At 42.7% G+C, this 15,253-nt stretch overlaps 1 protein-coding gene across 3 annotated transcripts in view; it reads left to right on the top strand.

Moving 5' to 3' along the window:
* The first annotated feature begins 5,749 nt into the window (after positions 1-5,749).
* Positions 5,750-15,253, top strand: part of grk4 (G protein-coupled receptor kinase 4) — a 58,663-nt gene continuing 49,159 nt past the window's right edge. For 2 of the 3 annotated variants that reach the window (XM_074628846.1, XM_074628847.1), the window contains exon 1: positions 5,750-6,171. In XM_074628846.1, coding sequence (XP_074484947.1) covers positions 6,120-6,171 — 52 coding nt within the window. In that variant the 5' untranslated portion in view covers positions 5,750-6,119. The remainder of the gene's footprint in view (positions 6,172-15,253) is intronic. The other variant, XM_074628848.1, reaches the window with a different exon arrangement.

Below are 15,253 nucleotides of genomic sequence, written 5' to 3'. Positions count from 1 at the left end.
ATGAGGGCCCGAAGTCCTCTAGTGGGACCTGTGCTCACAGCCCAGTACCGTGCAGCTCCATTGGCATTCCCCAGAGAACACCAGTACTGGAAGGTCCACCATTGGCGCCACGTTCTCTTCACAGATGAGAGCAGGTTCACACTGAGCACATGTGAACGTTATGCTTCCTGTAACATCATCCAGCATGACCGGTTTGACGCTGGGTCAGTGATGGTCTGGGGAGGCATATCCTGGGAGGGTCGCACATACCTCCATGTCATAGCCAACAGGTGACTGCTGTTGGGTACCGGGATGAAATCCTCAGATCGATTGTCAGACCATATGCTGGTGCAGTGGGCCCCAGGATCCTCCCTGTGCAGGACAATGCCCGGCCTTATGTGGCCAGAGTGAGTAGGCAGTTCCTGGATGACGAAGGCATCGATGCCATTGACTGGCCCTCACGTTCCCCTGATCTAAATCCAATTGAGCACCTATGGGACATTATGTATCGGTGCATTCGACATTGCCAAGTACCGCCACAGACTGTCCAGGAGCTCACTGATGCCCTGATCCAGGTCTGGGAGGAGATCCCCCAGGACACCATCCGCCGACTCTTCAGAGGCATGCCCAGATGTTGTCGGGAGTGCATACAGGCACGCGGGGGCCATCCACACTACTGAGTCACATTATGAGTTGCTGTGATGAAATTCACGCAAGTTGGATCAGCCTGTGATTTAAATATTTTACTTTGAAAGTCCAAAGACATGTAGGTTAGGTTAACTGTTGACTCTAAATTTCCCGTTGGTGTGAACGTGAGTGTGAATGGTTGTCTGTCTCTATGTGTCAGACCTGCGATAGTCTGGTGCCCTGTCCAGGGTGTACCAAGCCTTCGCTCAATGTCAGCTGGGATCGGTTCCAGCACCCCCGCGACCCCCGAATGGGATAAGCGGTTACAGATAATGGATGGACGGATATATATATATATATCCGCCACTAATTTTAACGCATAACGCAACTCAACTCGGGATTTTTAGGTTGTAGCGGGCTCAGTCATCCATGTCATCCTCGCGAAAGAGGCTAAATAACGCTCCAAACTTATGTTAGATTTTGGTGAGGAGAAACTGTCATGGCCATTTTCAAAGGGGTCCCTTGACCTCTGACCTCAAGATATGTGAATGAAAATGGGTTCTATGGGTACCCACGAGGCCCCCCTTTACAGACATGCCCACTTTATGATAATCACACGCAGTTTGGGGCAAGTCATAGTCAAGTCAGCACACTGACACACTGACAGCTGTTGTTGCCTGTTGGGCTGCAGTTTGTCATGTTATGATGTGAGCATATTTTCTATGCTAAATGCAGTACCTGTGAGGGTTTCTGGACAATATTTGTCATTGTTTTGTGTTGGTATTGATTTCCAGTAATAAATATATACATACATTTGCATGAAGCAGCATATTTGCCCACTCCCATGTTGATAAGAGTATTAAATACTTGACAAATCTCCCTTTAAGGTACATTTTGAACAGAAATCGCGATTGACTATGGACAATCATGCGATAAATTATGAACTTATATATATACAGTATATGTACTGTATATACAAAATGACGGCATTCTGCATGACCACTGCATGAAATGTGTTATGTCCTTTCTGTAGTTATGCATTATCACCACTAGGTGGCAGCATTGAATCTATTTGGACCATCTGTGATACTCTAGTGATGTTGTTACAGACAAGCAACCATGTAGCCCATGATAGACCATGGACAGTGGTGCATTACTGAAATGGTGAAATAATTACATTCATGTTGATATACAGACTGTCTCTTTCTTTGGGAGTCCCAACTAATATAATCCTGACTGAGGGGTTATAGTTAGAGTAACAGCACCTACTTGTCTAAGTTGCATCCATAACTTGAGCCCCTGATGAGCAAAATACTTTGAATAGATAGCAAGAATAAACTGAGGCGTTTTAGTGTGACATAATACTTAGATCAAAACCTGTGATATGATGGCCTCTATGGCTCTCAATTGAATCACTAACCTGAGGTCAGGTGTCCTTGCCCATTCCATGTAATAGTCACTAATTGTGTAGGCTATCTGCCCAATAACCAGCATCCTGTTTCTCTGGGCACTGATAATGGTGATAGTGTCTAAAGGGTGGTGTGAGAATAAACTACCATCAATTATTGATTTCATGTTCAAGCACACACACACCTGTTCACAAAAAGCACTTTTTTAATTTTTAATTTTATATAATTTCATTCTTCCTGCTTCAACAACATATGCCCAACAGTCAAACATAAACAGAGATGTTACTAACTAACATGTTTTGATCAATCCAGTACCTCGACACAGTCTGTGTTAATAAAATCAGTGAGGATGTGAAGATGAAAGTCGGTGACCTTTGACCTTTGAGTTCCTCAATATGTCACGGCCGTCTGCGTGGGTGTTCCATTAAGGCTTCAATAGGCTGAATGTTTTTGGGATCATTGGGCAAAAATTCCATAATAAACTTTTAGCATATTGTAATTCAAGTGTTCTTGCTCTGTATTCAGGCTTTAAAAAAAATCTAGCCCGTGACGAGAAACTTTGGCCAATCACAGGTCATTTCAGAGAGAGAGCGTTCCTATTGGCTGTTCATTCAACAGAGACCGCTGTCAATCACTCTCGAACTCTGATCGAACGGTCAAATTAGGCAGCGCTGATCAAATATGAATCAATATTCTGTTACTGTAATGCCTATTTCTCATCTCAAATGTTTTCAGAAACATCTTGTACAGTACTGTTTAGCTGTAAAATGAGGAAAAGTTTGTTGTGGTGGGCGGTGCTTGGTATTTCCTCAACTGATCTCAACATGGCGGCCGGGTCACAAACGTTCTCATTTTACAGCTAAACAGTACACTACAAGATGTTTCTAAAAACATTTTACAAGAGAAATAGGCATTACATTAACAGAATATTGATTCATATTTGATCAGCGCTGCCTAGTTTGACTGTTTGATCAGAGTTCGCGAGTGATTGACAGCTGCTCAGAGATGGCAAGGCTCCAGCTCGGTTCTGATTGGTTGTTTTCCTCCAGTCTGTGAAATCTTGCAGATGCCATTAGGAGCACCGGAGGACACAGAGGCCCATGATTTTTTTTCAGATTACCTGTCTCATGCACTACTGTCAGGATATAGTGAGCGTTTTATAAAAATAACTTTTTTTAATCATATTTGCTCCAATTCTACCCACTGTTGCTTTAAGTATAATGTAAATTCATCCAGAAATAGTAAACTTCAATAGTAAATGCTCCGAAAAAGTGTGCCGGGAGTGTGGTGACGTAGTTTAAAGAGCGAAAGAGACACACTGAGGTGGACGCTGGGTCTAACAAACACAAGGCTTTCATCCAGGAGACCGCTGTTTGTGTCATGTGCGTCACGTTACAATGTTTAGTGTCATTTTCACTGTACAAACGTAGTAGTTTTAAGCCCAACCATGTTGTTTTTTCCTCCACTTTAGTGGTTTTGTTGCCTAATCATAAAGTGGGTAAGTTAAAGGGTAACTATAGTGGTTTTGATGCCGAAAATAAAGTGACGCCAAAGGGCATGACAAAGCGGCGGTATGTGACAAGTTGGGATGAGAACGTGTTGAATCCACAGATACCCTCAGGCCTCCCTGAAATGCATTTATGACCGTAGTAAGACCCTAGAAAAATTAAAAGTGAAACTGCTAAATATTCTTTATTCTCAATTATCACATCTATGGATCTCTAAATATTTCCAAGAACAAACTTCACACATTACGTTACAACCTCCACAGAGGCACACGACTTCTCTCCTCTCTTTTTGCAGACACACAGCTCTTCTCAAAGCATTGTGGGCTCAGTTGATCCAAAAGTCAGATTAGAGAGCCCAAAGGGACGCCGGGTCACAGTGTGTGGTGGTGAGGAGGAGAAAACCGCTGCGTTATCTCTTTTCTCCAGGCTGTACAAGCCGGCATAATGTACCAACTTAAAAACCCTCACACCATTGTTCACACAATAAGAGGTCTGTATCAGGCCTCTGTGGCAAAAGCCATTCATGTTTCCTCAAAATACATTAGCCAGCAGCACATGTAAAGCTGTATAGCAGGAAATCATGGAATGGAAAAGTTTATTTATTAGTATGTTCATTCATGTTTGGATAAAAAGCAATTTTAGAAGGATTGTTTAAAGGAAACATATCTTTTTTTTAGGGCTGTCAAAGTTAATGTGATAATAACGCTTTAATGCAAATTTGTTTTAACGCTACTAATTTCTTTAATGCATTAAAGCGTATCATTGGGAAAAATTTCCGTAATTACCTTCAGCATATTAAGTGCTCTGAGAGATAACTAGACTTCTGCACCTCATCATGGCTCTGTTTTCATGCTTTAAAAAGCATTCCTATTGGCTGTGCTCCGGCTGTTGGGAGGTGCTTGGTATTTCCTCAACTGATCTCAACATGGCTGTCGGGTCACAAACTTTCTCATTTTACAGCTAAACAGTACACTACAAGATGATTCTGAAAACATTTGAGGAGAGAAATAGGCATTACAGTAACAGAATATTGATTCATATATTTGTTCAGCGCTGCCTAGTTTGACTGTTTGACTAGATTGACAACCGGCGCTCATAGACTGCAGCTGGACGGCAGACTCCAGATCAGCTCTGATTGGTTGTTTTCCTCCAGGCTGTGAAATCTTGCAGATGCCATTAGGAGCACCGGAGGACACAGAGGCACATGATTTTTTCTCAGATTACCTGTCTCATGCACTACTGTCAGGATATAGTGACGGTTTTATAAAAATAACTTTTTCGTAACCATATTTGCTCCATTTCTACCCACTGCTGATTTAACTTGCGATTTTTAGGTTGTAGCAGGCTCAGTTTTAAAGCTAGCGTGAACTGCTACTGGCATCATATGAAACTAGAAAAACGCAAGGAGTCCATTGGTACCAACCATGTCATACTAGCTTGTGAAGGAGGCTAAATAACGCTCCAAACTTATGCTACATTTAGGCGAGGAAAAACTGCCATGGCCATTTTCAAAGGGGTCCCTTGACCTCTGACCTCAAGATATCTGAATGAAAATAGGTTCTATGGGTACCCACGAGTCTCCCCTTTACAGTCATGCTCACTTTATGATAATCACATGCAGTTTGGGGTAAGGCATAGTCAAGTCAGCACACTGACACACTGACAGCTGTTGTTGCCTGTTGGGCTGCAGTTTGCCATGTTATGATTTGAGCATATATTTTATGCTAAATGCAGTACCTGTGAGGGTTTCTGGACAATATTGTCATTGTTCTGTGTTGTTAATTGATTTCCAATAATAGACATACATTTGCGTAAAGCAAGCATATTTCTCCACCCCCATGTTAATAAGTGTATTAAATACTTGACAAATCTCCCTTTAAATTACATTTTGAACAGATTAAAAAAATGTGTGATTAATATACGATTCAGTATTTTAATCGATTGACAGCCCTACTTTCTTTTCCTACATGTTTCCAGTAGGCTCCTGTGGTTGAGGAGACTATTATGCCTGAGGAAAACTTGTAGAAAACCACACACACATAAAAACGTTTTAATCCACAGCTGCCACACAATAAATGTCATAATAACCATCCATAATTTCAGAAGCCTAGGGAAATTGCATGCATGTATGTATGTATGAATGTGTGTGAGAAAGTGTGTGTGTGGTGTGTTGTAAATTGATCCCTCCTACTCTCGCTGGTTCGTTGTGCAGAGGAGGGGCAATGAGGAGGAGGAGGAGGAGGAGGAGGAGGAGGAGGAAGCAGGAAGGAAGAGGAAGGCAGGCACAGAGAGGGAAAGGGGAGGCAGGCTGTGAATGCTAACAAGCCTCCGTCGTAATCACACAGCTCCGTAGGTATAGGGTTTGATATTAAAAAAAAGCAGCGTCTTGCAATGGAGAGGAGCTCGGAGCACTATTAGACACCTACTACTACTACTACTACTATGCGCCAGAGCCGCGTCCTCCGCCCTGTGCGCCCGCAGCAGCAGCAGCAGCAGCTCCACCGTCGTCGGTGCGTTTGATCAGTAAAAAAAACCGTCTTTTTCCGCCGCCGAGTGAAATGTATCGCGACTGCTCCGGACGACTCACATTCTGACAATGGAGATTGAAAATATCGTGGCCAACACGGTTCTCCTGAAGGCGAGAGAAGGTAAGCAAAAAAAAAATTACAATATATTTTTTCTCCACCACCACCTCCACGACATGACAGTGGACCATCCTCAGCTTTCCTCTGTCTTTCCATCCCTGCGCAGCGCTTTGTCTCCGGGCAAACACCGAACACATATATCCCGTTGAAATCAGCTGTTTTGTCCACTACCGACACATCTACCGGGCAGGTTACACCGTGAGGCCCGAGCAGAGCAGAGCAGGCTGCAGATGAACAACGCAGGGAGTGTTTGCAGCATCAGATGGGCAGCGTTTGTGCATTTAGAGGCACTTTTTTTTCACAGTGTTTTTTTTTGTGGATATTCACAATGTAACGATGATATAACGATATATTTAATGGCATTATACGGTGTTGGAGTATGGAGCAAAATATGTAGCTGCGCAGCTCTGTGCGTCGGTGCTGCCTTCACTTACCTGTCATTGTGTCGGTGTTTAAAGCCCATAATTAGGAATGGAAAGTGAACCGAGTGGTGTTATGTGACGCAGGAATATGTTGCTGCATTGCTTGTTTGGTTGTTTGATAAGGAACTTACTGGGAGGAAGGAATAAGGTTATTATAGTGGAGGTTTTTAGGCCCACCGTGTGCACCCTCCGGCCGGCGGCCCAGGCTGCTGGAGCCTCCGGGTGTGTGCGCGCTACTCGGTGGGCCGGTGATCCACGCAGAGAGCGGCTCACCTGGAGGAGGTGGAGGAGAAGAGGCGAGCATCCATCTGTTTGCCAGGAAGATGGCAAAAAAAGCAGAGAGGCTATAGTGAGTGGGCGCAGGGTGGGTGTACAACATCAGCTGCCAGAGAGGAAGGTTAAAAAAAAAAAAAAAAAAAAAAGGTGTTATCACTGCTCAACGATTTTTCTGGACACCAGTATTTAAGGGTCTTTGACCTCAGAGGATTGATGCGTTTTATTCGGTAGCAGAGTCTCTCTCTCAGTGCGGCTCTCGGGGTGTTGTTGCGTACATGCAGAGGCCTTCTTCTCTGCTTATGGTTTGCATTATATTCGGACTGCGTTTTCAGTTCAAGACTAAAACGCCAACACTGCTGTGAAATGGATTATTCACAGCAGCAGTGAATCCATTTCATAGCAGCAGCTGCTCCTTATTGAGGCACCAGGCTTTTCTTTACCTGCCGTCAAATGGTGCTTGGTGTTGATTCATGTCTGTTGTACACCAGTGGTTCCCAACCTGTTTCCACTTAAAAGGACCCCTTTTCTATCATTGAGTAAATTGACGACCCCTGACTAAGTGACATATTTTATGGATATTTCATATTCAATGCATAACAATAACAGTACAGAACATAAACTGTATCATTGAAGCAGCAGTGGCTAGAAATGGAGCAAATATGATTTAAAAAAAGTCATTTTTATAAAACATATCCTGTCAGTGGTGCATCAGACAGGTAATCTGAAAAAAATCATGTGCCTCTGTGTCCTCCGGTGCTCCTAATGGCATCTGCAAGATTTCACAGACCGGAGGAAAACAACCAATCAGAGCCGAGCTGGAACCTTGCCGTTTCTTAGCAGCTGTCAATCACTCTCTAACTCTGATCAAATATGAATCAATATTCTGTTACTGTAATGCTTATTTCTTGCATAAAATGTTTTCAGAAACATCTTGTAGTGTACTGTTTAGCTGTAAAATGAGAAAGTTTGTGACCCAGTCGCCATGTTGAGATCAGTTGAGGAAATACCAAGCACCGCCCACAAGCCGGAGCAAACTTTCTCATTTTACAGCTAAATAGTACACTACAAGATGTTTCTGAAAACATTTGAGGTGAGGAATAGGCATTACAGTAACATAATATTAATTCATATTTGATTTCATATTTCGCAAGTGATTTACAGCTGCCTCCGTTGAATTAACAGCCAATAGGAACGCTCTCTCTCTGAAATGACCTGTGATTAGTCAAGGTCTCCCGTCACGGGCTAGATTTTTTAAAACCTGAAAACAGCCATGAGGAGGTGCAGCAGTCTAGTTTTTCTCTCAGAACACTTGACTTATAATATGCTGAAAGGTTATTATGGATTTTTTGCCCAATGATGCCAAAAACATTCTGCATACTGAAGCTTTAACCTAAATAGTGAACGCAAAAACTGCAGGAAGTTTGTGTAAAATGAGCCATTTGGATGAATTTTGAGCAGATTATTTGAATATTGCATGAGAGATGAGTTTTCCTGTTATTTTTAGGAACTTTTAATACAATTTTCTGTTTGTAATATGTATTTTTGGGGATTTTTAATAATCATACATATCTAATAGGCTTCTTTTTTGACAAATACAGTGTTTTCTTCTCCCTGACGTTTGGTCATTGTTCTATCAGCTCTTTGGTTGTTTTAACTTTTCCAATGCAGGACGAGGCTGCTTGGCAGAGAGGGAAGGCTCTGTGAATATAGGTTGTGTTCAGGTCTTCAATGTGCCCTAACCCTGTTTATATCTTAAATAATAATCCAAATTTGTATTATAATGTAGTTTTTTTTAAACATTATTCTTTGGGGGGTTTTGTCTTTATTTGACAGTGATAGTGATAGTCAGAAAAGAGGGAGAGAGAGGGGACGACATGCAGCAAAGGGCTGTGGGTCGGATTTTAACCCTGGCTGCTGTGATAAGGACTCAGTCTTGGTACATGGGGCGCCCGCTCTGCCAGGTGAGCTACTGGGGCGCCCCTTAATTTAGTTTACTGAGATATGCCAACTGTATATATTTAAAAAAAAAAAGTTTTTGCACTTTTTTGTACTGAAAATGGATGGATGGCGACACGTTAAATAATCACTTGCGTTGTTGCCACAAATCAACAACTTAGTCCTCCATTTCTGAGGTCCATCTTACTACTACTTTATGCTGCGCGTTTTGCATTAGCTCGTGCATTAGCTGCAGCCGCACCTTGGTTTTCAATTGGCTATCGTTCTTTCCCATGTAACTGCGTCATTGGCTGCCCGCTGGGTTCCCCACACACAACAGGATATCCGATTGTAAATATTGAACATGTTTAATATTTACGATTTGAAATCGGTGCGGCCAGGATGGACTTCCAAGCCGATCGGGGGTTGTAAAAAAAACAAAACAAAAACACTCTTACCATACCTCACACCACGGGAATATCTGGCTAGATAATCTTTAGAACCATAAATAAATCGGGGCTCTGCTGATGATTGTCGGGAGGGAGGAATCAGGCCCAAAATCGGCTTGATTCTCAGTTAATCAGGTGGTCATTAGACAAGACAATGGACATGTGATTTTCAATAAGTCGTTTATCAAGTTAAAACAGCTATTTGTTATCCTTGCTTGTGATGCAAACTTAACATTATTATTTTTTAGAAAATATAATAGATTTACCAATAAATAAAACAGTCAGTACTTGCAGTCTTAATAAGGATTTTGGATATAGCTGGTATAGCAGGGACACTCCTCTGCCACATCAAACATGTTGAGTATACAGTCAGTGTTGTTTTTTATATTTCTCCCTGCCATACAATTCACTGTGTTAATTAGCACTCAGATTAAATCCGCTAATGGCTCCCAATTTATCCCTTTAAGGTGCACAGGAGACTAATTAGATTTTAATTAGGCTTTGCAGAGGTGTGTGTGTGTGTGTGTGTGTGTGTGTGTGTGTGTGTGTGTGTGTGTGTGTGTGTGTGTGTGTGTGTGTGTGTGTGTGTGTGTGTGTGTGTGTGTGTGTGTGTGTGTGTGTGTGTGTGTGTGTGTGTGTGTGTGTGTGTGTGTGTGTGTGTGTGTGTGTGTGTGTGTGTGTGGCTGTCAAAGTGTTTCAGTATGTCACAGTCAGTGACAGTTGTCAACACTGGCAGCGTCACGAGCCGTGGTGCGAACCCCACCTTTAAACACACAGATCCGGACAGAAAACGACTTTTGTGGGTCAGAGGTCAGCTGCCTTTTGATTCTCCTCGATCACCTTTGGTACTACGCGGCATCAAGGCCTCAGCAAGCAGCGGAGGCTGTCTACCAGCTGCATGAGCTAGGTCCAAGCCACTGAGTCAGCAAGAGTTTGCCCTGTTGATGTGTCCTTGAGCAAGCCTTTTAAAGCAGTTGTTCTGTAACTCTCTGACCTCATTGTGGAGAAGGGAAATACAAACAGTTTCTCAGTGTACTAATAAGTATGCGCTGTGCATAAACAAGTTTGGTATGTTTGCTGATAAGCAGCATTCTCCATCCCAGAATCAACTCTTGATTAATAAGGTAACCTTTGAGTCTCGCCACAAGATGCTCGTAACTTCTGACTTTTTCTAGTCAACTTTCACACACCTGTTGATGTGAAACTGGGTGGCCAGAGTGAGAAGTGTTCTGACAGGGTGTGTCCAGTCTGCCACAGTTGAAATGACAAGACAAAGGGAAGTGGTTTGGTGTTGTAGAGATGACACTGCTCCCCACCCCTTCCTGTGTGAAATGTATACATACATTTGATACAGTGTGTGTAAAGGAAATCAAACACATTTTTACATTATTTCGATTATTTTTTTTTTTGCTTTAGGGCAGCTCAGGCTGCAAGAAGTGACAGATGCATGTGGTGATAGTCTAGAGGAAGTTATTGCTTTTAATAGCATATGTAGAACGTTTTTGGAAATAGTGTTTGTGAGAATACCAAGAGAATAAGCATTGGCATAGATGCAGCCCACAGTGTATGTGGATTGTAAAACCTCAGCCTAGCATTAGAGAGTTATTTTCAACACAACAATACGATTCCACATAGTCTCATACGGTATAACATCAGAAGTATCTCCTCAATAATTGGATTGACAGTCTAAACCCTTTTCATATTTTTGAGTAGTACCCATATTTAGCTATAAATTGTAGAATCTCACCGATACATTGGAGGGCCTGTTTTGACACAATATTGTTTTATCACGGACATCTATTGGCCGATATTCACAGAAAACTTGTAGAACATAATGCAGTTAAAAGCACTTGAGATAATTTAGAAACAGTGTTATCATACTTTGTCCCGCAGACTCCACTGTTTACTATACTTTGCAGCACCTGAGTTGGCAGAGCACCCCATCATAGCGGAGCAGATGGCGGTGTGAAGTCTGTCGAGAAAAATTATGTTTACTCTCCAGCTGTAAAATATCCTGCCTCCATTACATTTATTTGTCAGAGCTCTTCAACAACCAAATTGGAGGGCCCTTTTGATCAATCTCACATAAAAAAGATGGTTTATATAAAGCGGGCAACGATCGTTGATACAAACCAATTCTTGTAGCTGAACATGCAGTTGTATCTCAGTAAGGAAGCAAACGGTGCTGAATAGTCACTGGAACATTTGTAACAGACATATTCTCCCTCTTTCAGACCTGAAAAGTAAACGGAGGTGAACCCCAATCTCAACCGTGATGCTGTAACAATCAAAACATTGCTGACATTGTAAATGTCTTTTAAAATACATCCACCCCTGTATGCTCTGACATTGTTTGATATCCGTAGTCTGCACATTACAGGAAATATTTTGTGAAACTGTTGCCATTTTTGGCTGGACCGCAGAAGGCCAGCCAAATTCACAGACGGGCGCGAGGCGCGACGGGCTCACGAAACTTGGACCAAGCTGTCAAACTAGGCGATCTAGTTCTAAAATGAAACGAGATTCATCAGTGGCATAAGGCTATTTTCTTGTTTAAAATGTTTTCAAAAGTAGATTTTGGTGGATTGTTTAGATGGAATAACAGGCCACCATATTGATTCCTGTTTGAAACGGCAAGCAGAAAACCAGCGACCAATCAGGTGCCTTCCACGATATGGTACGTCACCACTTGGAGTGGAGCAGCGCGTCCCCTAGTGTCCTCACCGGATCTGGTGGACATGTAAGACTGGATTTAACATTATAGACATGACCACTGACTATTTGTGTAACAATTTAGCCACAAATTCACACACTGACCACACACGGTCCAGCCATATCATCATGTCTTGTTTTTCCTCTGATCGGGCTTGACAGATGACGACTATGTTATATAAAGTGATACTAAATTAAAAAAACTTCAAAATGTAACTTGACATTGGGGCTTCCGCACAACATGTCTGTTTTTTATGATCTGCTGAAAGATGATGTCTTAACCATGCTCTTTGCCGTGTAGGCGAAAGGAGGATCATGGGTATTGTAGTTTTTTAGGGGGACTTTTTAAATTGGACAAAGTCAGGCCAGTTGCTGACCCTGACTATTGATAGCTAAATCAACAAAATTTGTGGTTTGTTGACAGTTTTATTTTAGTTTTTTTTACTTCAGTTAGAGAGTGACTACATTTCCCAGAGTTCCCTTTGAGAGCCAATGTTTACTTCTTGCATTCAGCTGTGAGTTATAAATATAGTTGGTGGGTTCATGGTTGGAGCACACCAAAGAGCTCTTCTGGTTGAGCAAAGTTAGTAGCGCACCCCTTAGTCAAAACGCAATGTGTTGGATGGATGTCTGCAATGCATTCTGGTCTATTGAGGGTTGTCATTTAAGTACCTGGTTTCTGCTCAAAGTTTGTAAAATGGAAAACCTGAGGTGCTGATGACTTCTTATGTTTCCTCAGCTTAAAAAAATATGCAGTTGAGCTTTAATGAAGCTGCACTGGTAATGCATTGATGTGACTCTATGTTCTCTATATCTAGGAATAAAGTACATGCACTTCGTAAGGGTTAATGTATCAGTGAGCCGGTCATTATTGCGAAATGAAGCCTGACAGGGGCGGCGGTGTCTTGAATCACCATTTCCCTTGATGTACATTATCCCGCTTATTACACAGACACTTACAATAATTTGACACAAAATAATGATTTCATTGACTTAAAAATTATTTTATTTAGTCCTCTCGCTGTGCAAGGAGATCAGAACTGCATCCATAGCAGCGGTCTGCTATAAAGAAATAACCGACCGTAGAATGGCATAATTGACCAATCAGAATGAAGTATTCAACAAAGCCGTATAATAAGTACACCACTGCCACATGTGTTGTAGGATGAAATCCCAAAATGTAATTTTGAGTTGATAAAAATGGGCAGCTATTCAGTGAACTGGTTCATTTTATGGCCGTCCCTGCTGTTGGTCTGAGTTCCAAAGATTCAAGCATCGGTGGAGAAACTTGTCTGTGCTAAGAAGAAAAGAAAATATCCAAAGGGCACAGAGGAACAGGATTAAGTTGTGTAGCTAGGTGTTATTACTCTTTAATACAAACTTGGGACACGAACATATGGTCACCACGTGTTACATTCCCACGCATATTCTCAGATTCAAATGTAACGAGTGACTGGACATAAAGGGCATTTCACCCCTCTTCCTGAAATCATATTTCAACAGATCTTTTTCTGCTGTGTTTCATCATTCCTACTGTCTTCATAAAAAGGAAGGAATGTGGACAGTCCACTGCTCACATTCCAGTAGGAACTAATCCTGCTTATGTAAGTAATTTCCACCCTACAACCTGGAAGCTTTGATTTAGATTTTTAGCAGAGAACATTACAGATGTAAGAGGATACACCTCTACTGTCAATGCCTATAACCTATCTCTGCTCTTTGCCCCCTCTGCCCTACCCTTCAAATTGTAGGCTTGCAGGTCCTCTCCCACGACTTGTGAGGGTTTTACTGTGACGTCGGCCGGCGTAGCTTTATTAGTTTTGTGGTCATAGCTGGGCTAACACTTGTTGTCATCACTCTGGGGTGTTTCCTCCAGCTGAGGCTCATAAAACACATTGCTTTGTGACTGTCCCTTGATGTGGGACTCATTTTACAGTTATTACACCCACAAATGGGCTGTGCGGAGAATGAGACGCAGTGTGTTGCGTACGCGGCGGCTATGCTGCATGGCACTAGCGGCGGCGCTTAGCTGGGTGGCTACTGGGATGTTCATTAGCGCAATTCCTTGGCAAGCCGACTGAGCATGAAGAGGCACTTTTTGAGGCACTTTGTGAACATCATAGGGACGTTGTTCCAGCTGCCTTATTAAATGTTAAATGGCCGTTCTTCCTATGAGATCCCAGCTGTCAGCCTCAGTTTAACAATGTGTACGGCTGAGTGTATTTACAAGTTCTTATGGTTCAAATAAAGATTTAGTTTCTCTAAAAAGAGTTTTTAGAGGTCTGGCAGAGTCCAAGTCTAGTAGCAAGTGTATTAAATAACAAAGGTCCTTCATGCTTTATCAGTTTGCCTTTTTGAAACGTTCATAGTCACAATTTTGGCGTCTGCCCTTGGTTAAATTCACTGTCAGTCCTGCCTTCAAAATATGACTTGAAAGTGTTGTCTTATCAAAGATAATCTTCAAGGTGTAATATGTGCTGTGTGTTCCACACCCAAGGGCTCAGAGGCTGCTGTCTGTGTGTTCCTGCTCTTTCAGCGTGGCCGTGAAATTAACCAGTGGGCCCTTCATCTGACAGACGGCCGTAGATAACCTATAGATGATTAACCTTTCAGTCCGTCCTCTCGCTCGCTCGGAGCTCTGCGCGTCTTGCTCAAGTTTAGTCTCCCCGTGTTCCCTCGCCGTCCTTCCCTCCCCCCCCTTCATCCCTCAAGACACTGTGAAAACAAGGGTCAGTTTTCAAGCGCGTCTCGGCTTGATTTAATGGAATATCTTGAACGTGGAGGGGATGGGGGCAGAGGAAGGAAAGGTCTTGCAAAACACCACAGCACGCCGCTGGAATGAGCAAGAGCGCATGTTTATGTGCAGCGCGCGTGTGTGTGTGTGTGTGTGTGTTTTCCGCCTCATGTGAAAAACTGCATGTCATACCTCGTGTGAGATCCACCCGCTGCCTGGCTCGTTCTGTTGTCATGCCCTGGAATTTACTCTGATGTTCACATTTTGCACCACGTGACCCCCACGTCTTCTCGCAGAGCCATATGGAGAGAAAGAGGAACATAAAGAATTAACGAAGGCATAACAAGCGAAGGAAACTGTTTATATGGGGGAGGGGAGCGAGAAGCTGGAGTCAGAGAGAGGAGGAAAAAGGGGAAGGGGGCATGTGAGAGAGAGAGAGGTGAGGATTACGGGAGGGTAGCGCTGCCTGATACTCACATGTTTCTCTTTTCCTCTCCCTCGCTCAGCTGATGTGTGTCTTTCAGTGCGAGTATACAGACGGATTACCTTATGCAAAC

This window comes from Sebastes fasciatus, chromosome 3 (genome assembly GCF_043250625.1).
Source record: "Sebastes fasciatus isolate fSebFas1 chromosome 3, fSebFas1.pri, whole genome shotgun sequence".
NCBI classification, from domain to species: Eukaryota; Metazoa; Chordata; class Actinopteri; order Perciformes; family Sebastidae; genus Sebastes; species Sebastes fasciatus.
The sequence above is the reverse complement of the archived record's forward strand: the minus strand, read 5'-3'. Positions and strand labels throughout refer to the sequence as shown.